The 25,084-nt window shown below is 38.7% G+C and overlaps 1 protein-coding gene across 1 annotated transcript in view; it reads left to right on the top strand.

Moving 5' to 3' along the window:
* WDR36 (WD repeat domain 36) overlaps positions 1 to 8,578 on the top strand; it is a 35,200-nt gene extending 26,622 nt beyond the window's left edge. Inside the window, exons 19-23 of the mRNA XM_075079928.1 lie at positions 414 to 556; positions 1,179 to 1,295; positions 1,532 to 1,613; positions 3,894 to 4,081; positions 5,846 to 8,578. Coding sequence (XP_074936029.1) covers positions 414 to 556; positions 1,179 to 1,295; positions 1,532 to 1,613; positions 3,894 to 4,081; positions 5,846 to 5,995 — 680 coding nt within the window. The 3' untranslated portion in view covers positions 5,996 to 8,578. The remainder of the gene's footprint in view (positions 1 to 413; positions 557 to 1,178; positions 1,296 to 1,531; positions 1,614 to 3,893; positions 4,082 to 5,845) is intronic.
* Positions 8,579 to 25,084: the final 16,506 nt, after the last annotated feature.

Genomic DNA, 25,084 nt, shown 5'->3' with positions numbered 1-25,084 from the left:
GAATATTGTGTGTATTTAAATGCAAAGACTTTACAGATTTGTAACTCAGATCTAAAATTGCTGTTTTAAAACAGTTAACAAAATTTTGAAAGTAATCTGTTGTTCTTCCTTTAGGATTTCTATAAATGGCTTTTATCATTTCAGCCAAAGCACATAAATCTTGTTTAGTCTTTAAATCTTTTTTATCCAATTCTGCATTTTAGCTATAATTGCTCACAATTTAAATTAATATTTCATAGGATTAATAAAGTTTGTTTCTGTAGCTTTTCAGCTCTCTATTATGCTAGCACCCACCCATATTATAGGTGTTATGCATGTGTTTTTAAAAAATTGCAAAAGGAATAATCACATTGTTTTGATTTTTAAAAAAAAGTGAAGTATATATGTTCATAAAAGTTATCTGTTCTTGAAAGATGTGGATGTGGCGGGAGATGAAGAAGTATGTGATGAAATGATAGAATATGTCTCACCTGAACAACTGGGAGAGCAGCTGGTGACCCTTTCCACACTACCAGAGTCAAGGTGGAAAAACCTCCTCAGTCTTGATGTTATCAAGGTAATGATACTAGGTGCACCATTGCTTTTCTACTGTAGTATCTGGGTTATATTTTTTTCCTGTAATGTAAAACGGACAGGTGTCGTAGCGATTCTCTTGGGTGTTCAAGAAATCTTGGTGAAGAGGTGCTGTTTCAGAACTTTTGCCATTACAGTTTCTGTAACTTGCAAAATAGCTGTGTGAAGGCAGATATTTCCATGTCAGCTAATAAGTGCCTGTAAACCTGTTCTAGGTTATGCCTCCAAATCAATGTTGGGCATTCCCATAACTGGAAATAGAGGGAACGCTCAGAAAATAGTAATATACAGCCAGATATATTTGCCCTTGTTCTATGAGCTGCATTTACCTAATCACAGTATCTGATCCCACTTTTCAGGTATTTTTCAAGATTTGCAGTAAAAGACTATGTGGTGCTTTTCATAATTCCTGGGATTTGGGAGAGGGACTGTTTTTCTTCTAAATAGTAGCTTCATATTTAGTGGCAAAACACTTTACCTATATACTTACTTTTCAGTTAGTCCTTAGATTTTTCATAGTATTTTAAAAATAAAACTCTTGTGAAAGAATATTCCCACATGTTCTTACTATGATGATGATTTTCATTCAAATGTCTAATTAACAGAAAAAAAATAAACCAAGAGAGCCACCAAAAGTTCCCAAGTCGGCTCCTTTCTTCATCCCAACAGTTCCTGGTCTTATACCTCGATACATTGCTCCGGAGGAAGAGAATGATACACAGGTGAAAACAAGAATCAATATAGTGGTGTTTATTTAGCGTATTTTAAAAGATGATCTTAAATGCTTTTTAGTGCTGAGTGAAATCTTGCTAAAGACTTTAAAGTACCAGTTTTAACACATTTACATTAATGCGTTCTTTCTTAATGTCTTTTATTCTATCAGTAGGAAAATAATCTAATTGAGATGTAAAAGTACATTTGCATATTCATATACACTCTCTTATACTTTCATGTCTAGTCAAAGGTAGTAAACCTTGGAGTACTGGCACAGAAAACTGATTTCTACATTTATCTTGAAGAAGCCCTCAGCACTAATAAATGTAAGTTAACAAGACATTTCACTAGTAATGTAGATGTTAATATTTTGATACACGTTTGATTTCAAATGCCAAAATTGTAACATGCAAGGAAAAAAATAAGCATAGTACAGTAGCAAAGGCAAAGAGAATGACCTGTTATGTATAAAGCTGACTAGTACGTAGATAGCCAATAGATCAAAGATCCATTGGTTTCCATCTTGCCTGCAGCATGAAGCCCAGTTCTCGCTAAAGCCCATACAGAGAAAGAAGGTAGTATTCCTAAGATTGTTAGACTCCTTTGGAGATTGTGATGATCTGAGCCAGAAAAAGTGCTGTGTATTATTTGTAGGATGAAAAAGGAAGGGAATTATCTGGTAAGGAATAGTCTGTTGATTCACTGAAACATGAAAACCGTAATTTGTTTAGCAAGTTCTATTTTCAAGGGCTACTTCACTAAATATTCAGCAAACTTAGAGCTTTAATTGATTGCTTTATAATTTAAAGCTTAAGAAGAAATAACTGATATAAAAATAAGCTGTTGAATTTCTTTTAACATTGAATTAGTTTTGAAATTCAGTCACTTAAATTGCCTGTGGAATGCACCTGCTGTTTCCTCCGTTTAACTTCTGCTGCTACAGAATCATGGACATTTAGATTTTTGGAAACAATTGCTAATATAGCTGGCTTGGAAATGTAAATGGACAGTCACTGGTAGCTTGTCCACAAGGCAATTCTGCTAGGAATTTTTCTACCCCTTCTCAAAGTTTTGAGATGAGCTTACTCAACTGCACTTGAAACATTTTGTGTGCATAACTTTATCACAAACAAGGTGTGTTTTTATGCTAAGTTTTTAGTATTTCAATTGATAGTATTCTACTAAGCTACTTCAGAGCTGCTCAGAGAAGAGCAAAACATCAGGTGAATATTTAAAAACCTAACCAAGCACCTAGAGGTTGGCTGTATCAAGAAGCTAGAGCACTCCATGATGCATTGCAGTAGCGGTCATCCCTCTATGCTGTAAGGCAGCTGTGCTCCCGGGTCTGTGTTGTATTCCCAGTTCAGGGAGCCTGTTGATCCTGACTCGGGAAGCGGCTGATGTGTAACAGGGCTCTGTGCTTGCTAGTTCACAAGAATCTGTTCTAAAGGTAACTAGACTAGGCAAATAAATAGTATTATACTAGAAGCTCTCCTGGCTTACTGTTGGAATGGAGACAGGGTTTCATACCTCAGATCAGGACTGTGGAACATAGTTTGAGCTGGGCACCTTTTCCTTATTGTATGTGTACCAACTTCATAGTTGTTCCATGCTTGGTGTTTTTACTGTCATGGCACAAATATGAGTTAATGCATCTGTTTAGTACTGTTGATACTTCATTTATATTTAAAACTAGCTAATGATTTCCATAGGAATCAAATACAGATGGAAACAGATTTCTACCACCTAAGGAATATTAGCCAATGCATGATACTATTAGTTATCATGGTAGAAGAGTATAAGAAGCTGCTTTTCTTAGCAACTTCTTAGCAAAAGAAATATTAATTAGAAGACGTTTTTGAAATATTTTTACCAATAGTTGTGTTTACAACCATTCATAGTTTTATTTCTGCCTTTTTAAAGCAAGTGGATGGAATTCTCAAAGATCAGGCAGTATTGTAGAAATCCTGAGGAAAAGCATTTATGAAGAGGAGCAAAGAGTTTTAAAATCGCATGTATTTCTACTCGGAAAATATTTCCCCCACCCTACCACCCCCAGGTCCCAGGAAAAGCAGGACAAATTGCATAACAAAAGTAATAGCTGTCTTAGATGCACCAGATGATCCTCAATTTAGCTTAAGGTCAGTAAGAGTAAACACTGTAAAGAGTCCTAGTAAAAGTAGTACCCTCTCTTATCTAGGGTATATTTGCAGTAACAACTTGGAAGTCCCATGTATATATATTCTTTTTGCCAAGAGATTTAAAATGGCAGTGTTATGTGGTTAGTAAGAAATTTTGTTCAGCTTAAGAGACAGATATAGGAGAAAAAGTGATACAGATACAAAGACGTTACTTGCATTTTTCAAGGTAAACTTACAAATAAGATGCAACTCTTATTAGAGATGTACTCTGTAGTATGTGGTGGGACAGTAAATTAAAGGCAGGATGGTATTTTGTAGAAAACAAAAAGGTAAGGGAAGAGTGGAAACTTGAAACATACAGTCACTGCTTAATAATTATGGAATAAGGCTGTTCATATGAAGGATTTGTAAGATTCTTTGTCTGCAGATGTTGCTGATAATGTATCCCTGAATGCTTTAACACAGATACAGTTCCACTTAACTTACTGAAAAGCTTGGGACCTTCTAATATTGAGATAGAGCTGAGGGGTTTGGCCCCTGAAGGTGGTGGCTCAGTGGAGGTGATGCTAAGCTTTTTGAGAATGATTGGAATGATGCTGAACAAGAAGTACAACTTCGAACTTGCTCAGGCATACCTTGCACTATTTCTAAAGGTAACAATTTTCTTATAAAATTTTATGTTAATCCTGTTTAAAAGGACGGCTGCCCAGTAAAAGGATGTCAGTTGTCCACTTGAAAGAATTATCTTAAGTGATTTTTGTTGGGGATGGTTTTAAAATTACTAACTGAATGTATTGGATAATTTGACAACTCATCTGGTCACAGTCAAGAAAAACTTGCAAAAACCGGATATTATGAAGAGGACCGTGCCAGGCAGGTTTTATTCTAGTATTCGTTACTTAGAATTGTTTTTATGTTTTGTAATATACCTAACTCCTTATTGGTTGGTAGTTGTTACACTAAGATATGCTGTGTCTTAAGCAGAAAACTAATTGAGTGAACAATGCATTTTGGTCGCCTTATCACTAGACATTGCAAGCCTGACTTTTACTTTCCATGTCAGTTGGCTACCTTTCTTTGTGACCTGCTAAGCAGCACAGAGCTAGTGAAATTATTCCCAGGTGTGTGGAAGTTAGAAAGTTATTGTGATAAAAACCATAGCAGTTTCTCTCTTAGAGAAAGTTACTCAGCAGAAGATTGAAACCCTTCTGACGTACAATTGCTTACCTTGTCAAGATGCTCTGATTTATGAAATGGTGTGAAAGCAATTAATTGCAGTTTACAAGGAAAAAGTTATTACAAACATTCAGATGTATGTACTACTCTCTCTTTAACTGAATATTTCTTAAGAGCAATATTGCAGGGATTGGTTTTAAAGGTAGAGTGTAATGCAGGACAAATATGACTTGCTCTTTTCTTTTTGTTGGGGTTAAATCGAATGCATGGGGCAGCTTCCACAAGAACTGGTGGTGCAGACGAATAGGAGTGGATCCGTGGAGTGAAATACTTACGGTTGAGGTCTTGTTATTCATTCACCAGTGGCTTTTTATCATGCCTATTTATTATTAGTCTCGTCCTATGGACTGGATATGATTAATACGTGCAATATTAGATGTTAGAATTCATCTTTCTGTTAGTTTCATACAAAAGAAGTTTAGTTCTTACAGTATAGACTAGGGACAACTAGGTAATTTGCCTCAGAAACACACTCCTGATCTGAATTACAGTAGAATAGTGTAAACTCACTCTGTGACACATCAACACCAATATCTTTTGTTGTAGGTTCCAAGTAAAACAGCTCTGAGCTAAGCAAGACTCATAGATTTAAGCTGTAGCCAGGAAAATAAGTTTTTCATCCATTAGGTGGTAATAATGTAATGCCTATCTACAGGATTGAGAGGTTTCTTTTCTTTATGCTTTACCAAGGTTACTGTTCATTACATAGAGAGGCATCATCTCTCTGTATCAGTACAGAGTGTGCTGCCATCATTCTTCTTGCTTTATGGAGCACAGATAATTAAAATAATAATCGTGATTGACCTCACGGCATCTCTTTAGCCTTTCTAGCCTAAAGAGGAATTTGTAATGCAGGTCGGAAAGAGGAGTAAATTACCCTCTGTAGAAGTGTGTGATGAGAACAGATTCAGCAGCAGCATCAGAAGATCTAGTAAAGCAATAACACACTTAAAACATTTTGCTGCCTTATCCGATCTAATACATACATGGGCATACAATGGCTTGTAAAAGACTAGCAAAAGGGGAGCAGCATTAAATGGAGGGAATCGACTGAAGGAGTTCTTCCCTTACTTGGGACATTCCTGAGAGCAGTGTATTGGAACTGAATGAGGAAACATGATCTTCTAATTTTTTTTTCATTATCTGTATTTGTGTCACTAACTGCTTGTTTTACTTTTCAGTTACATCTTAAGATCCTTTCATCAGAGCCAAACCTATTGGAAGAATTATCCAGATTGTCAACCCAGCTTGAGGAAACTTGGATTCATTTGCGGACTCTCTTCAATCAGAGTCTGTGTGTGTTAACATATATGAAAAGTGCTTTGCTGTAAAATACTTACAGGTTTTGTCTGCATAAAATTTCCCTCGGGGTAGTAGTACAATTTATTACCAAAAATAATGGATTCCAAGAACTACACTGGGACTTCTGATGCTGTATTTTATATATCTGCATATGGCAAAGTATTTTAGAACGTGTATAACTGAGTACTTCTGTTCACTTCAGTTGGAACAAGAATTAGTATGTGCAGCTTAAATATTCATTTTGTATTAGTTTGTGTTGTCAATGAACAAACAGTTGGAGAGCTATAGGTAACGTCGCTAGTTACCTTATGCTTTCATGACCGAAAATGCAAATCAGAATGAAGAAATGACTTGCAAAAAAAAAAAAGTTGGAATGCAATTTCTGTGCAGGAGACCAAAGCTTATGTTGTGCTTAATGAACAATTATTGTTGATGAAAAAAAATAAAACAAAAATTCTGGATTGTTAACAATTTATTAACATCATTTAAGGCAAATGAATATAAAAATCACAGTCCCCTGCAATCTGTGCACTTTTCCTATGACGTTTGTAAAAATTAGTTTTCTCCTCACTTTGGCAAGCTGTGTTCACTATTTTGCCCCAGACACCTATTTTGGAAAGCAAAGATTTCTAGCTACACTGCAAACCATGGAACCTGAAGACAAAAAAAAACCCAAACAACACTAAACCAACCCCCCCCCCTATTTTTTATAACCAGGTTTCTTGCTCTAATTGCATAAGAAATTGAGGCTCAATTTCTTATGAAAATTTGGATTCTTTTCTTAAGGAGATAAAGATTAGCAGAATAAAAGTTTTGAGTTGTGGGGAATTTTTAATTGAATCAGGTGTTAATTTTATGAATTGATACTTAGGTTTCAAATAATAAGGTAAGGGCAGAGTTTGGGATCTCATGAATAGGATTATCGTAAACTTTGCTGTTTGAGAGTACTGCCTCACAGCAGAAGAATCTCTTGAACAAGGCCTTTGCTGTATTTCACATGGTCCAGCTATGTACACAGACTAACAGTAATACAAATGTATGCAATTTTGATGAGAACACTTGCAAGATGGGTTCATTGCATTTGGCATAAGACTGAAACAATAGTGTGGTTTAGTTGTTCTATATATGTGATGATTTACTTTTTTAAAATGCCATCGTATTGTGGAACTCTTTAGTCATGTATCCTGGAATGATTGTCTGCAAACATGTACACACAGTGTAGAGTACAGAATACTGCCTGAAACAAGGGACAATTCCAGATGTATCATGAGATCTGCATCCTTTTGCCTGTTCAAATTTTCAAGAAAAGTCATCAGGGTTATCAAAGGAGTGCAGAGATAATGGAAAGTCAGCTTTTAAAGCTTCTCTGTGTTGTTCTAGCTGTTCTTTATCTATAACTTTAATTCATGTTAAAGCATAAAGAGAACAGAGAAATATTATGGAAGTTTACTGACTGACATTCTAGCCAGTTAAGACGGAGAATGCGGAGTCCATGGGAATGATATACACCTGATGGTTTTTTTATGAAATTTACTGCTGAGATTTAAGAAAATCCTTTGTACCATAGAATTATTAGCTTCTGATGCTATGGTTCTCAAGAACCCATTACTCGCAGTTTCTTGAATGGATCTGAAGCAGTCCCAAATCCCTCAAACTTCAATGTAATATCTAATAAACCTCTAATCTTATAGGTGTTACTCTAACTAATTTAGAAGATCCTAAAGAATCATTTTCTCAACCAAGACATTAGAATATTAAAAGATGAGTTAGTCAGTAGTGGCAGACCTACCTCAGTAGAAGAAGAAACAGGGGATGAAGAACTTTCCTCTTGGATCAAAGCAAAGGTCTGTCAAGCCTAGTGTCCTGTATCCAGCTGGAAGCAAGGAATAGATGCAAAGGTCTTAGCACACAGGTCATGTATAAAACGAATCTTTCTGAAGCACATCACTCCAGCTTTCAGCAGGCAGATATTTAGACACCTCATGACCCAGCTGTATTCTAACAGTTGTGTTTAATACTCTGGGACAGATCTGTTTGTACTCTGTGAGTTCATCTAATCTCTTTCAGAACCGATTTATCCTTAGCAACATCCTGTAGTAATGGGACCTACAATTTAATTAAATACTAAGGGAAATAATGTATTTCTGTTTGTATATTCCAGACTTGCTATCTTCTAATCTTGTATGCTCTTCCTACTTCTTGAATATGAGAAATAATTGTGTTCTAGTTTTCATGCTTCACTGCCTCTCAGCCCCAGAGCAGTTACGAAATGGTTTCTACTTGTGAAGGAGATGCTTCGTATTACTGAGGGCACCCATGTGTGTTTTCACTGACATACAAGAACCTTTTTTGGGCACATGTGTTTAAATCTGTATGTACAGGGTTCATCTACAAAACTTGTGAGATTTGTGGAGGAGGGTTTTTTTGTTTCTTTTTTTCTGGACTACTTGATGTAATCAGGATAAAAACAACATACTTTTTGCCAAACAGGCCCTTCTGAAAGCAGAACCAGCAAGCTATTTTTTGTGAACAGTTTGTTTATAACACTGTTGACATAATATTTGCAGTCTGGATGATCTCATTAAATGTGTTAATGCAGTTCTTATATCCTACACAGATGTGTTTTAAGTCTACCTGGAACACTTCAATCATTTCCTTCAGAAAATACTCTTTAGATGTTAGTGATATCCCACCTCCTTTATTCTTTTGTCTTTTCTGCAGCATACATAGTCATCGCTGCTATTTCAGGAGTGTTTGACTATTCCTAAAGCTGGTTCAAGTACACCAATAACTGGCTTCATGTTCTTAGCCTTTTATTTTGTCCTTTTTTTTCCCTGCATCAAAAGGGTGAGCAACTTTTTGCCATTAATAACTCTTCAGAAAAAAAAAGTAATTTCCACTTGCCAGTGGGTGCAAGCAGATATTTCACCTGCTACTTCCTGTATTATACCTTCACCCAAGACATCAAGGGCAGTATCTTGTGGTGTTGGTCAAAAGTTGCTGATTACAAATGGAAAGGCACACTGCAGCTGAATGTGGTAGATTGGGCTTCACGTTCTGTCCATAAGAACTCACTTAAGCTGATTGGCATTGCTGTAGCACATGCAATAGGGTGTGGGAAAAATCATTAGATGGAGTAAGGGATATAGTTGTCATTAATCCTTGGTTTTCTTCCAAGCAGGACAATCACTGAAGATTTTGCCATTCTTGCAGAATGCCAAGCCTGTTTTAGGCTAGCTCTGACTAGCAGCTTGCCATTACAGTTCTCCGTTACGGTGCGTCACAGCACTCTCTCCCAGCTCTTCTCACATCTCTTCCTTGCCAGTGTCTGCCTGTGATCCTTTGCTCCATTTGCACCATGATTTCCTCTCTTCTTTTGGCTTCTGAGAATAGCTGCTCCTCTTGGCAACTCCTATACACAGCAGTCCTATCAAGTTAGGTCTCAGTACTTCCACTATTTTCTTTAGACTGTGGTGTTCTTTCCAAACTGACTCGGTATTCGTGGTTGTTTTGTCACCAAACTGGTTAGTTGGACCTTGTTCCCGAGTTTGTTGCTGGCTGGATTCAAAACTGGACAGTGAAGGCTGCTCCCCTCTGAGCTATAATAAGCCTTCACTGCAATCTTTCCTTTTCTTTTTCAAGTAAAGATAGAAGTATTATGAAGAAAAACATGCAAATGTGAAGTGAGAGTAAATGGATGCAAATGTTTACTCCTTGTTCAGCAGCCAGCATAGACCCCTGATTTGAAGCACTTAAACACTTTGTACATTTCAAACTTTAGTCTTCCTTCTTCAAAAGAAATGTTAGGAAAGGTCTCAAATCTGTGCAGATTGTTGTAACGCAAGTGTCCTTGTCCCAGAGTAAGGAAACAAAGATATCCATTTGCATGCTGTGAAGTGGAGAAGCCAAAGTGTTGGCATATTTGAACACTGTTGATGAGCTGTGTTGAAGGAGTTTAGTTTTGTTTAGAGATCACCAATATATAAGTACCGTTTTCTTTTGATTGTTGACATCGGCAGATGTTGCTTGACCGTGGTATGTTAGCATATCAGTCTTTTCAGCCCATTACTAGTTGTAAAATTTGCACTTCTTAAGAATTACTTGTTTGATGTAAAATTATCTTTTTTAAAAAATAATTTACCTTTTTAGAGATGAGGAATCCAATCAGTGCCTTGCTTGATGTCAGTTCAGGGAGTCTGCTTTACTTTTTTGATGGGTTTGCAGTATGTTAGAGGAGAATAAAATGAGTTGTTAAACGTCCTTAGCACCTGCGCTTTTTTGTGAAGCAGTGATAAACTGAGAAAAGAAAAATGAACAAAATAACTAAGATCCTTCTACCCTGGCTATTACATGTTCCCCAGAAGGATTAAGTGAGCTCTGTGATGCTCTGTGCACATCATGGAGCTTTGCTGGTTAGTGACAGTCTCTGGAAGATACCGTTTCTCCACTGATGTATCTACTGCTAGTTCACAAAACAGCCCATGTGGCTGAGAGGAGGTGTGCACTATGGCCCTGACTCTCCAGTTGTCATGTCCCAACCTGAGAGGAGGAGGGAGAGTGGCCAAGGTTCTAATGATCCCTTTGGACTAAATTAAGGTGAAATGACACATAACAATCAACTAAACATTTTAATTCAATGCAGAACTAACTTGAAAAGGCAACTCGAACTTTAAAACATGGAAAAGCATTGACAGTGGGGCTTCTTATTAAGAATATTTGTAAAAGAAGAAGAGGAGAAGAAAACAGTGGGAAAAGAAAGAGGAGAAGAGAGAAAGGTAGAGAGATATCACCACCCCTGGATCCAGCGCTGATGATGACAGATGTGACAATCCTCTGGTGGTGGGCACGCAACAGTCCCTTTGTTGTAGTGTCTTTTATAGTCTAAGCCCAGCTTTCAGTTATGCCTCCTGTGAGCTCATATGATTCTTGTTCCAGAAATACTGTGATCTTCTGTGCAGGTGCCATTGTGAGGGGCAGTCACGAAGGGTCTTTCGGGCAGTCATAAGCCCCTTCCTCAAACAGACTTTGTATGACCTCAGTAAGTGATATGTGAGGCCCAGCAGAACCTGGGGCTGCGCATCCTCCCATGTGCCTCCCTGTGTCCATCAGCTTCCCACCTGCAGTTCTCTACATCACACTTGCAAAAGTGTTTGAGATGTTAACTCCTTCACTCCTTACACCAGTGTGTTAAAAGGACTGATGTGCTGTCTCTGTGAGTGGTAAAAGTATGCCGGTGTTCAGGGTCATCCCCTGAAGGATCTGACCAGCTTGATGATTGGCAGTTACCTGAAATCACCCACAGAATAAATCAGAATAAGGTAGATTAAAATAATGCATTTGTAGAATCCCCACTCAGTTGCTATGTTTGTAAAGGCTATGGAATTAAAAAGAAACTTACCTACTTAGGCCCAGAGGATCCTTCATCTTCTGTTAGCCTGTAGCCAAGTTCCTAGTTGCCTTACAGCTACATAGCTGAAGATCTAGCACTTACTGTCTCTTGAGTTGCCCAGTGTTGGTCTCGGAATAAGACGTGAATTTAACAACTCATCCCGTCCGTTAGCACCCCAACTCTCCTTGAGGGTTATTCACATTCACATGTCTCAAAAGCATTTTGTAAACTTAGCTCACTAAAAAAGTGGTTATGACATTGCTCTCTTACAACCAGTGGTGTTCCTTCCCTACTGCTTTGGAAATGTTAGCATCTCTTTGGCGTGGCTAGAACTGAAAAGTCACCAGCCTGTTGTAATGCAACATGAACCTTCCTGTCATATGGGGCAAACTTTAAAGCCCAGGTAATGTGTTCTCAGAGTGTGTCTCGTTACGTTTTCTGTTGAATATAAGGCTTGATCACACAGGGTTGTGCAGCTGGTTGTTCACATTTGAGATTAACCTTTGTATTTGCCCATTGGTTTGGCTGATGGAAGGGTGAGGGATGACTGCCCAATTCCCTTTGAAGAATTCCATTTCAACAAAATCAAAATAAGCTTAAGCTATTTCAGCAGTGCATAACTGAGATGGTTTATTCAGTGCTAGAATAATCAGCAACATTTGTACAGAACTCCCTGCGGCTCCCTTTGTGTTGATGGCTGAGGATGATGCCCTACGGGTGCCTATGGAAAGGGCGGAAATAGCGGATGCCTTTTTTCACTTCAGTCTTCACAGAAAAGTCTGCTTCAGTTTTGTGTGTGTACCAGCACCCTTTCTGAAGGAGATGAGATGCCAACAGTGAGGGAGCAATGGGTTAGGAAGACTTTGGAGCTCAGTGCTCTGAAGTCACTTTATAACCATGGGACTGCACAGGACTTAGGCACAAACGCTGTCAATATAGTAGCATTGCCTATCAGCTATAAAAAAGCATTGTGTCCCCGACAACTGGATTGAAGCTCTTGTGCCTGTTTTTAAAAAAGATGAAGTGGAGCATCCAGGGAACTGTTGGTTGATCAAACTTATCTCAGTCTCCAAAACAATATGGAGCATGTGCTGCATGTGCTTTTGGAATCCATCTCCAGTACACAAAGGGCAAGATGATGAAGAACAACAAGCAGAGAGTCATGAGGGCAAGTTGTGCTTGACCAAGCTTGTTGCCTTCTAGGATGAAATGACTGGTTAGGTGGACAAAGGAGGAGCCATGAATGTAATGATAAAATTCAGTGCAAATATAATAGTATGTAATTACTTAATAGTCTACTATTAAACATTGCAAATTGCTACTGTTAAAGTCAACAGGCATGCTGTCAGTTAAGATTTTGCAAATTTTGATGCTTGTTGCATTCTGTGTGCCATGTACCTTTTATATTGTGAGCTGGCTTACAGGTGATATTGGGCCTACAGCATAGCAGTGTGAATTAATTTTGCAGCAATCCAGTACAATCGGCATTACAGAAATTAATTTAGTCACATTCTAATTATGCCTAATGCATTATTATTTTGTTAAATAGCCCATAGCAAAGAAGCTCAGTAAATTAGATGCAGCAAAGGTGAATAATGCTACCAGCATTCGAGAGATTTGCAATGAGGCATAGAAGAATTAGACTGCCAAGAGAGTTGAAAGTATTTCAAGTGAATGTTTGGTAAGAAAAATTATTCTAAAATGGGTGGGTGCCACAACACATTTGACCGTTTTACAAGTTCTTGCCTTTCATCCATCGAGGTTTCATTCTTATGCATCACCACCATATTATGTTCCCTGCTGCAGCTGTAGATCTTTCTTATTTTTATAAAAACTTCCACAGCCTGAGTATTTTGTAACTCTTTGGTAACATAATTTGTGCTTGAGCAAAGCCCCCCTTCCAAGGGTATGAGGCACTTAGTTTGGGAACGGTGGGAGGCCCAAGAAATGCTGTTAAGAGAGACTGTAAAAGTGTGTAGCCACCTGAGAAAGAGACATGAAGTGCAGTTGTCTTAAGGAAAAAGTGGTGTCTAGAAACATGTGTCTGTAGCAAGACTCTGCTGCTTAGGCTTGAAGACAGTAGGAATCTCAAAATTGTAAAAGAAAAGACTAGGATATATCTTTTCAGGAGCTTACTACAATTAAATCTCATTCCTTAGCAAGGAAAATGCCTCAGGTGTTGTAAAGAACCTGTGCAGTCAGAAGTAAGAAAGATTGTCAGTCCTCAGGAAGAGGATGGACCCTAGTACAGTGGTACTTGGCCCAGGAGAGGATGTCCTCTCTACTGAAGCTGTTCTCTTTGCAGCGTCCCCCACAATAATTAATGAAAAGATCAGAGCAGATACCTGAACACCAGACCAGGAGTTATGACAAAAAAACTGCTTGGAAGAGAGGAAGACAGAGCTTCTTTTTACACAGGAGGAATGGGAGGCATTGAAGTAAATAGTAGCAATTCTGCAAGGAAGCAAGGATCTAACTGCTGAAAGACATAGTCGGTAGAGATGGGCATCCACATGCACCTCCTCTTCCCTGCCTGGCAGTGGGAGCATTGTGGCCATGCTGTAGCAGCCCTCTCTTCCTTTACAGCAGGGTGACTGCAAGAACTTGCCTTTAAGACTTACACAGTTCCTATGGGCATTTCAGCTTAGCCAGGGTCACAGATTCCAAAAGTGGCCCCAGCTGGCTAACATGAAACATTCAGGATATCGCATGCATGGTAACATGTGGGTTGCAAGATGTCTCCTGGCCTTCCTTAGGGAACTAGACAGGAATGATTTCCTCATAAACAGCGGAGCCAAAGCTGGAATTCAGCCTCTTGAAGAACTGTAGCTGGTTTTCTATATAAATTGTGCCTGCATATTGTGATTGCCAATATCAAGATCTTAAAGGGTGACAGAAAGAAATGATGTAGTCGGCAAATACAAAGATACTGTCAAGAATTTACTTGATAAAATTATGTGGAAAATGTATCCATTTTTCCCCCACAGAAGCCTATTGATGAGATATACTGAATGTTCCTAAGGGTTGTCAAGTCCTGAACGGGTTTGTCTTTACAAAATAGAAGGTTAAGGTAAGATCTATTTTTTCATGAAAATATCTGTTTCTGTGAGGTTGGAAAATTTGTTAGCCTACTTTATAAGTATTTGATTAATCTACTTTGTAAAGAAATAAAACATGGAAATTGTCAAAATGAAAGAAAAAAAATCAATGAAATATTAATGGTAAAATAATGAAGTAAACGTTAATCCTAAGGGATAATGATACTGAAAACAGTATGTGCTAATGCAAGTTTGATCATGTTAGTGTCTCTGCTCCACGCATATAAGAATAATTCTTAACTGAGCCCAGTGCCTGGCAGTTAAAGAATAAATCTTGATTATATCATGCACATATAAAGCAGATTATTTTGACATGACTGAGGAGGTGCTGTTCTTCTGGCACATGATATTTCCTTTCATGCTGAAAAGAGAGGCTTTGAAAAATCTCATAAGTTTTTTCAAGCAGAACCATAGCACAGCTCAGATACTCATTCCTCAGTTTATTGGTTATCTTAATGTGTTGGAGGAGGAAATCCTGGAGCCCTGGATCAATACAGGTGTTACCAGTAAACTTAAGGTACCCTGCCTTTATCACCCCAACTCCACTTAAGTCTCTGGACTAAGAAACATAGATGGAGCTCTGGGATTACCAGATTTAAATACTGTTTTAAATAGTGGTTACAGTCCTGAAAGAGATGCTATGGTCTAGGTAACTACTAAGCTGTGTTAGCTCTCTGCTTTTAATAACAGGCCATCCTAAGTGAACTAAGTCAATTAAAATTACAGATTCCTGTTGATTAGAGATATCTACAGTGAATCTAGCCACTGAGAAGTAACAGTGTTCTATGCTACAAGACAGTCTGCTGTAATAACAGGACAAAAATTAATTTTTTTTATTATAAGCCATAAATTAATTTTCTACTGTCTTTCCATAATAAAATAGTACATTATTTTGAAAAGGAATTGAGGTAAAAGCTTTAAATAAGAGACTTTCGCAAAGCTTACAAGGACAAGAGTGCTAAATAAAGTTCCTGTATCTTAATTAATCAGGATTGAGAATTAAATTTAGAAAAGCTAAGTAACTGTTTTATATGTATCGGAGAATATTAAATGAAATAATCCATTGCCTTTACATAGAAAAGGACAACTGACAGTTTTGAATGATGTTCCAGTCTCTGTTGTTCTATTGAAATGAGTCTACATAGCCACAGACTTTTTGCCTCTCACAAATATTAACCTAACTAGCTATAGCAAATACATGTGGATAGCAACAGACAAATGAAAACAGTTTAAAAATTCTGTGCTTAAAAGAATTGCATAGTTTTCCTCCTTTTCCAATCAGCTTTTACTTTTTTCCCAAAAGACACCCTGAAGATGTTCTTCTTGGCTGTAACTGTTATCCTTCCCAAACCAGAAAAGCAGAGGTTTACTAGCATTAATTGATGACCTTTCCTTCCAATTATTTCTGCCAATCCTCTCTCAATTTCTGTGAAATTGTTCTTGCAGTATTCACCCCACTGCTTCCATGTATCATTTACAGAAATTTTAACAGCAGAATAAAACATTGCAGCCACATCTGGTCAATTCAGCATTTTCTCATCTATGGTCTGTATTTCTAAACAATATTCTCTCTTTATATTGCTTAGTTACACTTTTCTCCTTTATCTAAGAGGGAGGGTGTCTTGCTAAAATGGTGGAATTATTCCTCAGATTGTAGTAAGACAAAGGAAAAATCCTATTTGTTCCAGTAATCTCTTTAATTTCCACTCTAGGATTCAAACCGTAACACTTATCCTTTATTACAGTCTGTTTCTATTCCTGCTAGAGACTAACTTGAAAAGCAAGTGCTTGTTTTCCCGTTATTATTTCGTTAGCAACCACGTTCTGAAGAGCTAAATTCCAGTCTAAGTAGCACCCACTCATTTTATAATGTTGGTAATAATTTCCACTAGCTCAATGGGAGGTCTTTTATCCAAAGCCTGAGAGCGCTTGACTTGGATAAATTTAGCACGACAGCAACCCATGAATATAGGTAAGTGTTATCAGAACTGTGTAACATGTGAGGAACTGGACCATGTATCATAGTACCATGTAGAAATACCTATATGCTGTCATGTAGGAGTGTAAGCTAGAGGTTGGGTTCCCAGTTGTAGCTTCCAGGCCTAAACAGTTTGGTGCTATCTTGCCATTTCCTGCTTTTTTCATCATGCAGTCTTGATACATGTGTTGTTGCTGAATGTCCTCTAACAAGTCAGTAGAATGACCAGAAATAGTACAGAGGAATTTGAACTCTTGGCTCCTTGTCCTCGTGCTCAGTGTTAGTCCTGCCTTGAGGTAATTGGGGGTGGAGGAAGAGGAGCGACAAAAATAAAGATTTCTGTGTTCATGGTAAGCTGGACAAGAGCAAACCCTATCTTCTAGTTTCCATGTTGTGGCCTATGGATTTGAGATCCGACCAACTGTGTTTTTGTGAAGATTGCTGCTCAAGCATTTTTACCTAGGAGTTCCTAATAACTCAACCTATAACCTATCTTCTCCATCTCTGGCAAAAGCCTTGAGTGCTTGCCTGTAGTAGCCCCAAACAGCACTTTGAGGTTTATAGGGAAAATAGAGGGATATATCACCCCTATGCAAAATAAGTTGCTCACCCAGTCAAATGCATACAGCCTTACTCCAGCTCAAACCAATTTCTTTCTAGCAAGGGTAAAAGAATACTAAATGGTCAAGTCTGGCTCCTAATAAGACTTGTTCGTACAACAGCGTTCACATTCATAGACAGATTGATGGCAACCTCTGGGTTTGATTCTACACAGAAATGCAACGAATGAGGAATTGCTCTGTGAATTCAAATCACTTCAGTCATGTGAGTCATCGTGTTGGCATCTGAGTGCTGACAAATCTAGTCATAATGTTGATAAAAGCTGTCCCCTCTCTTCCTCCTTTTCCCCTGTGAAGACTACTATCTGAATAGCCAAACTTAGAGTAAAGAATGTGTTGCTGTCCCTCACACATTTAATTCTTTTTACATATGATGAAAGGAAGTTTGCATTTAAACGATGAGGACAAAGAGCTGAAAGTGAAGTGTAACCATGCATTTACTTCCCTTCTTGTGCTGTAGGGCCCTGACTATATGCGTCAGAGCCCACGGACCATATCTCTGAAGTTCATATAATGAAGGGTAGTACATGGAAAAGCAACAAAAAGGCAAGAAGACCTGCTTTTGTCATATGCCTGACTTTTTAGTGTGCTTGGTTTTCAGGATATTAATTATCTGTGGATCTAATAGTTTAATGCATTTTTAAAGTGGCCTAACATTTCCCGTAAGTTCCCCGTTTTAGTTGCACGTAACTTCAATCATACATGTACCACATGGCATCAGAAACCCCATGTCAGACTTTGCAACTCTTAGGCTATAGTAAGGCACCATATGGAGTTCCAAACTTGGTGGGCTTCAGGATATATACATAAACAATTAGTAACTAACTAATTAGCTGTGCAAATGCCTTTCTGTGAGTCCAACCTATCAGCCGTCAGAAGTGCCAACACAGCAGGAGATTTTTGTGGTCAAAGTTTTTCCGTGTTGTGATGAGCTGGAACGCTATTTAGGAAAATAACCTATAGGAAAAATCACTGCAGTAAGATCATATTTTTATCTAACCTGCTAAGTTTTGCTTTATGGAGATAACAAATGTGAAAGTTTTATGTAACGATAATGGTTGTGTTAGCTCTGACTGAAGTAGTCAAAGGCAGATGCCAATGAAAAGTGAAACACAGCAAGTACATCTGATACTTCCTCTGAAATACTTTCTCACCCTTTACCATTTGAAATGAATGGACTATCTGAGGCAAAGGTGGTTTCTAACTCTTCTGGGATATTGAACAGTGAATTTGTCTTTCATGAATCTGCCTAGCCTCTTTTGAATCCATTTACATTTTTGACATCTGCAGTATCCCATGGCAAGGAGTTCCAAAGCGTACCTGCTCACGTTTACCTCTTCTTGCTTGCTTTGAGGCTGGCTGCTTGCTAACTCTATCTTATTCCCATTAGTTCTTTCACTGGAAAAAGCAGCAAACAACTAATCCTTATCCATCCTGTGTCCCCCCGACCCTTGATTTTCTAGGTCTTTAGTTTGGGTAAAATTTAAAAGGAAACAGTTGCAAAGATGACCTTGTAATGGGAAGGAAAAACTTCTACCTAAGCAATTTAGATATAGGTGTGTATAAAAGTTGAGCCGTGTAGGCACTCTTAGGAAATGAAAAATAATTTTTATATGACTTCATGTTTTGAACGCTTTGATAAACAGCCACGTAGGCTGATTATTTCTTGAGCTGTAGGCAGCTTGGGATAACTGTAAACATCAGAGAGTAAGTCACTGACTGCATCATCCTCTTAGTTAGCTGGCAGTGGATTGATCTGGAAACAAAACACAGGCAAACACCTTTTGGTCCCTATCCTGGTTTATAAGTGTATCTTAGAAAAACATTCACAAAGCAGTAAATGAGAGGCAAACTGCAGGTAACAAACATAAATTGTTGTTTTCAGATGCTTCATGAACTAACAAGTACCACTTCTGGAATAATAATTTTAAAAATGCTCATACAGAATGTACCAGCATTTTGTCAGTAATATGCCTGAGCTTGTCAAATTCCAAAATCTCAATTTCATTTCACTGCAACAAAGACCATTTCACAATAACATTGGTTTTCCTTGGAAGTTTCATAGTAAACAAAGCTTTGGATAAGATCCTGGCCCAAGGGGACAGGTCTTCAAGTGGTACAGACCCTCTAAAAGATGGAGACTGTGCTTTTGCAGGTCCTTTGCAGTGTGTGGAGCCATTAGCATTAGTGGTGGACAGCCCCATTTGGGATGTCATGATCAAAGCACTCTTTCCTTCACTGTAGAGGAGTTAGCTAGCAGCTGGTGAAGAATGTTTGGCCATGGACAGTTACCTCAGACCTCCTGTGTTGCAAAATATGACCTGGTGTTTAATACTTAAACAGGTAGAAAAATCACTGAGAGTATAAATAGTTTATTGCGTCCTTTCTTTTGCATGCATGTTCCAATGTTTTTATTATTTTTTGGGATCACTTACAGTATTTGTGAACCTAGCAACTTCTCTGGGACTCTGTACAAACTTTAAAAAGCATACTCAGTGTTAATGTTCAAGCACTGTAAAGTGATTGCTGGGTATTGATAAATTATATGTGACATTTATAAGGCTAGATTCTGATCCAGAGGTAAAGGAAATTATGGAGTACGGCCTGTATTTGTTCCCATCAAGGGTTCTTGCTCTCAGTAGCACTTCAGGCTACTCTTGTCTGGTCTTTTTATTTGGTTAGCAGTTTGAGCTGCCTAAAGTCTTTCTAATGCCCATGATCAGTTCCACCCCTGTAAGGACAAAAACACTAGGCAGGGATCACAAGAAGGAGCAAAGCTGAAAGAGTGTAAAAACTTGCAGTTAAGACTGGGGTTGTGGAAAAGCAGAATTTTCTTGTGTTGCATGCAAAACTAGAACAGAAAGTTGTAAGTTCTGTTCTCAGATCTGTCACCATCTCTCAGTGCCTATAAATAAATTAGTAACATATTCTTGAGTTCCTTCATCAGTGAAGCAATGCTTAGTGTGTTACTGTTAACAGGAATTCAAGGGAATTAAAAAAAAAAATAGCTAAACAAAGGGCAGGCTAGAAGGAAACATCTGCTCAACATGCAAGTAAGACTTTGGCACCTAAAGGTGGTGGCCTGCTCTGTGCTGGAGTATCATATTGTGCTTATACATGTCTTGTTAGAACAGTTTCATTTAGCTCTCACAAAATCTTTCCAGAGTTGGCCTCCCATAACTGTCAGAATGATTGAGTAATCTGGATGCCTTCCAAGGCTCCTACTTTTCCCAATAACCTAGATTGTTTCAGATTGAGTGTGTTGTGGAGAAAAACATTTGCCAGGAATTTCTGTTATGGGAACTGGTGGAGCCATACTGGACCTGACTCAAACCAGCCAAGCGTATGGCTTGCTACAAATTTTTATTGGCAGCTCTTGGTCCTTGATCATAAGTGTCAAATTTAGGCATATTAATATTTCTGAACAATTTTAATGTTTGGCCTTTTCCGTTATGGACAGTGAAATAATTTTCTGATGGCAGGCAGTTAAAAGACTGTCATCCCATGCATGTGGGCAGAACATGAAAGAATATTGAAATTCTACACAGACATAACAAGGTAATGCTGGTGGCCAGCCTCATCAAGTGAATGGGTGAGTTGTCATCCTCATGGTAAGTGAGAGGTGTGAGGAGTGTCGTCATAGGCTCCGAAGGGACTCAGAGGCATAAACAAGTAATTTTTATATTTGATGACTTGAACTAGAGGAGTTATATAAACAAACCAACAGCCCGGGAGGGAAATTATTTCTGCCAGCACCATTCAGGGTAAGTCTACATTGAGTTCGTTGAAGCCCTGGAACAGAACTTGACTTAATTCATATGAATAGTTTGGGTTACATGGATAGGTAGGAAGGAACGTATCCAAAAATACTATCTGGAAAGAATCTGCAAGACTTAGACACGGTCTTTTTTGTGGCCAGGGAGATCAGGGTCATAGATGAGACCCCGATGGCAGGCAGATGTGGTAGCCATCTCGTAGCAGGCAGCAGGTAGTAGATGTGGTGGTGTTGAAAGAAGGTATCTACAAGTATGACTAGCCTGAACTTGTTTTGCTCAGTAGAAATCAGGTTTTAAAAATCACATGCAGTTCCTAAGCCATCTGCTAAAATGACTTTCTGTAAGCTGCTCTCCTTCTTGACACACAAGGTGGTGGGTAGCTCTCCTGCCTCCCCATCTGCTCTCAAGGTCCCAGGACTTACAGTAATAGATTGCTGTCACCCTACCCATTTCCTTTTACATCTGGAACTTCTGATGATTAAGACAGATTCTTGTTGTATATTCGCCTACAGCTCTGAATCACTGTGTGGCTTCCACACCTTTAGTACATTCAGTCCAGGAGAGCCTCAGGGTCAAAAGCCACTCACTTCAGTGGAGATGTCTGTTCAGAACAAATTTCTTTTAGTCTTAAAAAAGTCCAGACATTCTTCCACTGTTGTAAGCATCATCATGCTTTAAGAATGATACTTTTATTACACATTATAGCTATTTGAAGGAATTGAATTACCTTGCAAAAGCTAATGACTTCATCATTGCTGAGATACTGTCTGAGAAAGAAAAGGAAAATCTGATGTAGGATGTAGTGGAGCTGGAGGTCAGGCACCATCTGTAATAGTGAATACAAAAAAACTACTCACTCATGAATCTGGTGTTAAACAGTGACTTAATAATATCAGAAGGAAGTCTGTAGTGCTTGAACAAGAAAACATGGTCTTTTTAGCAGCCCACTTCCTGCTTGGATACCGAACCCAAGACGCATCGGTCAATAGGAGGTTGCCACTCATTTCAATAGGACGTAGCAGAGGGAAGAGAGGTGGGCACACCTCCCCAGTGAAGGGTCATGAGATTTATAAAATACTTGAGGTTTATAAAACAATTGTTGAATTTTTTTCTTCAGTTTTACATTCAAGATGCTAACTTTTCCATTTTTTCCTCCCATCAATGTCACTCACAACCTTTTTTTCTTTTATTTTTTACTTTCTGAAATTGAAAGTTGAATTCAGATACAGTCCAGTGGCATCTTCTGGGGCTGTAGGGAAAAGATGAAATATCACAAGAGCCAGTTGAGCTGGTAATGACCAGTTGGTGTACCTAGTCAGTTTTTAATAATGATCTGTATGCTGTCTGCAATGTGTTAGCTGATTCTTGTTATGTGTTCACAGATTAAAATCTGTCCAGGATTTGTTTTTAAACTGGAGGAGAACATTACTCATTTAAAATCTTTGGATCTTCAGACTAAGGGAAGCTCACCAGCTGCAAGGCAGCAAAGATTTGCAGCTATGTTAACTGTTTTCTGCCTTTATCTTTTTTAGGCTAGAAAACATTTTCAGCAGCTCTGCTATCTCATGGTCTTAAACAATTTTTGGTAATTTCACATGGTAAATTATTTGAGCCCTGCTGGGAATAAAATTCCATGCTAGATATTATTGTTACAAAAGGAGCGTGTGCTATATCGGTAATAGCAATGATGTGAGCACTAATTGTGAGTATTACAGTTTTTCAGGGAGTTAAGCAGGCTTGAGATGCAGAAATGTAAATTCATTGAAGATTGCCAGATTTTAATGATAAACCATATGTGAAAAATTGATCAGGAAGCTCCGGATGAGGAAGGGGGAAAAAAAGAGCATGTTGGTAACATCTAACTGGTGGTACTCTCCTTACATTGCCAGGAGGCAACAGATATTTTTGACCTACCATTTAATGAGAAAATGAAATATCACTTGAAGATAATTTTGTAGCTCACATGTACTCATCAGTATCCTGCTTTCATCTGCTGGTTTGCATTCTGGTTATAAAACTCTTGGATATATTGTAAGCAGTTTAAGAGCAAGTGAGGGAGACCAGCACGGAGAACATACTCTCAGCCACTGGAAGTTGCCTGAAGCCACTGAGGCCCGAGAAGCTTAGAGTTGTTCTGTTGTACTCTCTGGTTTGTTTCCCAAATGAGGTCCCTGACGAACATTTCTCCCCTACCCCGTGGAGCATCACAGCAGTCTCAGCACCTGTGTCCATCCAGAGCCTCTTTGTTCTCCACTGAAAAAGCTCTCCTTCCCACTGCCAGGATTAGCTCCCCTCCAACGTGGCCTCTTTCCCCTCCTCCTTCCCAAGAGGCAGGTGTGTCAGCGCCACCTGTGCTGGGGCAGCCACAGCTCTGCAGGGGTGCTGGGTGGTGGGGCTGGCCGTGCCACGCTTGCCTTTCAGAGCTGCAGCTCCTCCTGGTGTGGCAGCCAGAGGACATCAGCAGCAAGGGCAGGGCCTGGAAGTGGTTTTCTGTCACTTGCAATGGTCTGTTCCTCCTGCCTCCTCAGCCTATTTCCAATCTGTGCCTATTCAGTCTGCAGACCAGTAGCCTTCTAAATTACAATGTAGCCAGCACGGCCCACACAATGTATTGCATCACTGCTATGTCAGACTGCAAGAGAAAACTAATTGTCTTGTATTGGTGTGCTCAATGCACCATACTGAATTTGGCACTGTTGCACAGGACTTCTTATTTTCAGTAATAAATATAAATGACTCAGCTCAAGAAGCAGCTTTTTATTTGTCAGTTGGTTATTCTTTTCATGGAAAACTCAAACTTGCCTGTACTTCAAGTTTATGAACTGTGGCTGATTGTTCATAGATGTATTTTAATGAATTAGCCTACTATGAAGTAACTAAGTCTTGTCATGGAGAACTTCTATCTAGCAAATGTACAATAAGTTGTAGAGCCAGTCCCTGGAGTCCTTCTTCACTGAAATTTGTATAAGCTCCTGCTGCTGCTGTCCTGCTTAGGGATTGACAGTACTTCCATTTAAAAATCAGCATTTTTAAGAATTCAGTATGTAAACATGGTTGTGGCAGAAAACTGTAATATGTATGGAAGACTTAGGCAGAGGGCCTTTTTGTTTTCTTGGCTTCAAAGTTTTTTAAAAAATATATGCATATCTGATCCTTTGTCTACTTTTTTTTATCTAAGAAAATGTGGTAGAGACTGCTGGTTGTGGGTTTCTGTAGTCCATAAAAAAGTTTGCAGTTCATACAGCTGCTGTTTTAAACAATCTGCATTTTTTGTAGGAAGTTGATGAGAGAGTCTGTTCTTTAAAATTTGAAAATTTTGCTAGTGGATGTCAGGACCTTAGTTTGTATTCAACAATCCACTTAGCCTTTGACATTATTCAGCAAGATGTATGCATGTGCTTAAGTTCCAATAAAACCAGTGGCATGAATTGATGCCAATTTTTATGCCTTGCTGAATAGAGATACTATATCTAGACTGAGCGCTTGTTTTCCAGGATGAGTATACAGTGGAAGTGAACTGGAGCTGAAAAGAGGGGAACCTGCCCTATTCTTGGTGTGGTACATGCTAATTAGACAGCTATAATCAGTCAGAAGGTATTGAAGCATCTGATTGCCTGTTCCTGCATTAAAGACTTTGGAGAAGCATTTCTGGGAAGAACAGATCATGACAAAATTACCTGTGATTACAGGGGAGTGGATCTGATAGCGCAGGTGCACTCTCAGAGTCCAATAGATTGGGTCATGATCCAAATTCAACTGAAACCAATTCATGTCATTTCATGAGAGTACAGTCTCCTCTGCTGCACTGACCAAACTGAAAGCAGATAAGCTTGTTTACAAGAGCTGGTCACATGCACCTGTGTTTACGAAACTGTGCACGGTCTGTGTGGTTACCATCTACCCATGTCATTTTGGTGTTAGTCCATGGCAACAAATTCCACTGACGTGAGTGGGACCAGGCATTCAGCCTCCCACTTGCCTGTCTCTAATTTGTCACAGGCACACATCAAAGACAGGATGTTTAAGGAGTGCTCCTTGTCTCTGTTCTGTTCTGCATTGCTAGTGTGGCTGTCACACCTTCATTCTGCTTTTCTCTTCTTATTTGCAGCCTTTGGCACTGTCGTCTTCTAGATGAATCAATGCAGTAGAAAATTTATATTTTTGGTGAGGGAGTGATTCTTGGGTTCAGTTAGAGAAAAATAAAAGGTTTTTGCTCAGAAAATCTATCACTAGTCTAGTATCAGTGGTATAACTTTT

This window comes from Phalacrocorax aristotelis, chromosome Z, assembly GCF_949628215.1.
Source record: "Phalacrocorax aristotelis chromosome Z, bGulAri2.1, whole genome shotgun sequence".
NCBI lineage: Eukaryota > Metazoa > Chordata > Aves > Suliformes > Phalacrocoracidae > Phalacrocorax > Phalacrocorax aristotelis.
The sequence above is the reverse complement of the archived record's forward strand: the minus strand, read 5'-3'. Positions and strand labels throughout refer to the sequence as shown.